Source organism: Vigna radiata, chromosome 1 (genome assembly GCF_000741045.1).
Source record: "Vigna radiata var. radiata cultivar VC1973A chromosome 1, Vradiata_ver6, whole genome shotgun sequence".
In the NCBI taxonomy this organism is placed as follows: domain Eukaryota; kingdom Viridiplantae; phylum Streptophyta; class Magnoliopsida; order Fabales; family Fabaceae; genus Vigna; species Vigna radiata.
Window position 1 is genome coordinate 4,167,608 of NC_028351.1, and position 4,559 is coordinate 4,172,166.

General features: G+C 34.1%; 1 protein-coding gene and 1 long non-coding RNA gene across 2 annotated transcripts; one reads left to right on the forward strand and one right to left on the reverse strand.

Annotated features, from left to right (window-relative positions):
• Positions 1–941: 941 nt before the first annotated feature.
• On the reverse strand, positions 942–1,998 carry LOC106755852 (mannose/glucose-specific lectin-like). The gene has a single exon (XM_014638073.2). It carries the CDS (start codon positions 1,835–1,837, stop codon positions 1,070–1,072), a length of 768 nt encoding a protein of 255 aa, XP_014493559.1. The 5' UTR covers positions 1,838–1,998; the 3' UTR covers positions 942–1,069.
• Positions 1,999–3,169: 1,171 nt separating this feature from the next.
• Positions 3,170–4,337, forward strand: LOC111241840. Its single transcript, XR_002668167.1, has 2 exons — positions 3,170–4,166; positions 4,278–4,337. It is a non-coding gene; the product is annotated as an uncharacterized LOC111241840 (long non-coding RNA).
• The last annotated feature ends 222 nt before the right edge of the window (positions 4,338–4,559 follow it).

Here is a 4,559-nt window from a genome sequence, read left to right on the forward strand (position 1 = left end):
GATATTCTGGATTATCCTTTGACTATTTTATCTTCTGCTTATCAATATCTTTAATAAGTAATACTATATTTGTACAATAATAATACTTTTATTAAAATTTTTATTTTAATTAAATATTTATAAAAATATTTTAAAATTTATATTTTACATTGAACTTTATTTAAATTTTGTAAAATTTTAATAAAAATACCATTATAATATTTATTTTAAATTGCTATAAAAGTATTTTAAAATTTTATATTTGAATTTATAATATTTTTATTTTTAAAGCAACTCCAATATTTGTATAGAAATTATTATATAAATATTTGAAACAAAATTTAAATAAAGTTTAATGTAAAATATAAATTTAATATTGTTAAAAATATTTAATAAAAATATTAATTTTAATGAAAATATCATTATACATGTATATAAAAATTAAATTTAATTTTAATTTTGAGAGAGATAAAATTACTCTAATTTAGAAAAAAAAATATAACTAAAATGAGACCAAATATAAATAAAAGGATTGAATTGAAATTTTTTACATTCACTAACACGTATGGTTGTCACATGATACTATCTTTTGCGCAATCCTCAATTAATACAGAACATAGTTTTACATGACATTGACTTAAGTCATCCCTTATTAAGCAAAAGGGTTTAGGTTGCATCAAACTTTTAAAATTGCAAACCTATTTGAAACAACTTAAAATGAAAAAACCAAATTGTAATTTATACACAAGGACCATTTGAAGTTTTGAACCTTCTATATTCTTACAAAATCTCTCTCTCTCTCTCTCTCTCTCTCTATATATATATATATATATATATATATTTATTTACTTTCTAAAACTTATACATTATTTTTCAAACTAATTTGATTCAAAACTAAATTATAAACTTAAAAATATTTGTTATTTATTTCTCCAACCTTTATACTCTTTAAATAACCCCATAACCACGAATTTAAAACTAGTTTAAAAATAAAAGATTACACGTGCCTTTGCCCAAAGACATAAAAAAGGTAAGTGACCTTAAACATAATAAGAAATAAACAAGGTAACATCATCATGAGTCCACTGTCCTAATCGAAGCTGGAACTGAAAGTCCAAGATTGAATCTGGTGCACTTCAGTTAGCCGTCCAGTGGCGCCGGAGAAGCCAACCCTCACCCATTCTGGCAGCACCGTCTTCAAATCAATCATGAGGCTAATCGAAGGTCCGTTCTTGACAACCACGCTGAAACTTTCTGAAGCAGCTTGATAGGTTACGGTCACGAATGCTGTTATCAATCCAGGATCCATTTCCCATTGCGCCGATGCCACGGAAGAAATGGAGTTAACATCAATGCCAATGTGGGGAAAAGGAGGGTCCCATTGATTCTGGTGCATGTCAAATTCAACAGCAACTATTTGGTTCCGGTCGGTATTTGTAAAAGCAAACTTAGGATCGAAGAGTCCGAGGTAGCCGCCAAATGAATTTGGGGGCATGGTAGATTCGGTTGTTCCCAAGAAGAAAGAGATCCCATCTCCATTGCTTCGACCAAAGGATATGTTGAAAGAGAAGGAAGTGGAGAAGCTTGCAACTTTACCAGTTTGGGCATCCCAAAGGCGAACAGGAAGAGCATAGGTGGCTCTGCCAACACTGTTGTGCACGACTCTACCATCATCTTGGACCTTTGTTAGCTGTATGACACCCTTTGCTGAAGAGGCATCGCCTTCGAAGGCTAAAAGGCTGTTCTGGTATGGCGCTGAAAAATTGGGGAATATAAAAGAAGTGTCGAAATCACGATGAAGCAGTAGTAATGGAACGAGGAGCATGAAAAGGGGCCTTGTGTTGAGCAAAGCAGCCATGGCTCTAAGATTATCATATGATACTGAGAATGGTCAAGTGTCAATCCACTACATATATATAGAGATTTTGGTCAGCTGAGAAAATAAAATTGAATAAATTATGTACGTAGGGAAGAGGCCAAACTATTTGCATAGTTGGCACTTGACGACACATAGCAAGAATGGTGATTACAACAAGGATGTGTAGGAAAACTTTATCATTCTCATTATATAAACCGTTTGATTGATGGTGAAAGAGATAAAAAGGAAGAAAAGAAAAAGTGGTAAAAAAGAAGAAATATATAGAAAATGTATAAGCATTAAAATCAATGAAATCTTGCTCTGGGGTTTCAGGGATAAAAAAAATCAAATGTCTACATAAGTTAAATGGTGCATTTAAGATGCCAACTAATGCCTTGCTAACTTGTTCTTCTTGATGGGTTAATTTTGAGGTTTCCCAAAAATGCATCTCTATGTCTTCTTCGTAGGTGTTGCATGCTTCAGTCCAATTCTCCAAAATACTATGTGTCTTTCTTTCCTAATATCTTTTCATTGTTCTTCAGTTGGAACGAAGTTTAATTATACTAGCGACTTTTATCACAAATTTTATTACGTAACATACAAGGTGTGCTATACCCTATAGTAGTCGATCGATTAGGGAGAATTAAATTTGTCTAGCTTAATATACCATATTCCAGAAACCGATCGACTTGTCTAAGCCAATCAACGATCCAATGATCGTGATCCAGGTAAGATAAATATCATTAATGTCCAATTAATACATTTCATGACCGTATCAAGGACAAATATGTAACATTTATGAGCAATTAACATGATATATGACACAAAGATATATTACATTAATGGGTAATTAATGGGTTGGACGATTATGAAGCCTATAAATACAAGATTAATGTCCAGGTAAAAACATATTTTCCTAAATAGACAAAAGAGCTTGCTGAAACAATATTTTGACCTGAGCGTCAGAGTGTTTTGTGCAAGTAACCCACCGACCGACATCAGAAAGCTTAAGCTAAGGCAGAAGGACAATCGGAGTGAACCCCAAGAGTTGAAGTGAAGTGTAGGAAGAAGGTGGAATGGTAGACTCAGTCCCCATTCACTACAAGAAAAAAGCTATTTATATACGAATTATTACATACGGATCTGAATCCGTATGTAATGAAACTGTTACATACGGATATTACATACGGATAAGAAAAAAAATTATATACGAATTTTCCGTATATAAAATCCGTATATAATGATCGTGTATTTTAACATGACTTTTTCCAGAGATAAATCTGTATATGTAATAGTAGTATGCAAGTGAATTTTCCGGATGTTAAAAAATAATAAAAAATTTAACCTAAGCAAAAACCTAAGTAGAGAACTAATTGGAAAGTTCCAGAGGCATTTTCAGTTTTCCCTCTTAGCTTTCCCTCTCAACTTTCCGTCTCAACTTTCCCTCTCATCCCTTTCTCTCTCGATCATAAACCACTATCATCGAGCCATTCTCAACTTTCCCTCTCATCTCTTTCTCTCTCGATCATAAACCATTATCATCGAGCCATTCTTCATTGTCTCTTCTCGTCATTTTCATATTCTCATCGAGCCATTATTCTGGAGCATTTCCCCTCCATCATCTGGAATCTTANGTGAAAACATAGTTTGGACTCCTTGAAGCTTCCTCCACGAGTAAATGCAACAGAATGTAAGAACAACAGTGAACAATGAGACGACGATAGATTCGATGAAGGACCTTAGGAAGAGAACTCGAAAGAGGAGGAATGCGTCTGGGAAACCCTAGGTTCGTGATGATACTCTAGGAGCGAGAAGGATTCGAAGCAGAGTGAAAAATAGGAAGATTGTTCGGTAAGAAATATGATTTCGGTCACGTGTTCGGTGAAAAAGGAAGATTCAACGGCTGAATCGGTGAAACGGTGCCAAAATGAGGATGTAATCGGTGGATTCGGTGGAGAAGGTTGTAACGAGGATGAATCAAGTCGCAAGATGTGATTCGGTGATGTGAATCACGGAGATGAAGGCTCTGTGAGAGTGATTAGGTGAGGAGATTCACGAGCTCGAGAAAAAGCTAGGTTTAGCTTTTCTGGTTCTACTCCATTCATTTCAATTCCATTTCTAATTTCATATAAAAAATAGAAACACACTCTTTTTCATTTCATTTCTCATCTGCAATTTTCATTGCCCGCTGAAACCCTTCATTTTCCCCAAGTGATGGATTAGTTTCCGGGAATTCCTCGCCAATTAAGGTACCCTGCTTTTACTTCTTGAGCGGTATTTTATTCCCATGACCAAGGATCATTTTCGTTACACACAATTTTTGCTTAGGGTAAGGATTTTCGTCCTTTTTCTCCGTAGTCATTTCGCATTACTTTGTTTTGTGAGTTGAATGAGTCACGAGATAATGTAATTGTATAATTTGTGTATACGTGGAGTGTAGGATTGTTGTGTGCAAATATAAGGTTGTGAGATGGAGGATGGTGAGAAACCCACGGGTAATTCGCATGACATTTCTGATATGGATGTTGTTGAAGCAGCTTGCATAGCCAACGTGTGTCATCTTCCCCTATTGACATTTCTCCTACTTAGCAATAGCAGGATTAATTGTATTCTTNTGTCTTTGATAATNTTNAATGTATATAAATGTATATAAACTCCTGTTCGTTAAAGGTCTCTAACTTCTTTAGATTCATTTTGACTTCTGTTAATAACATCTTGTTCA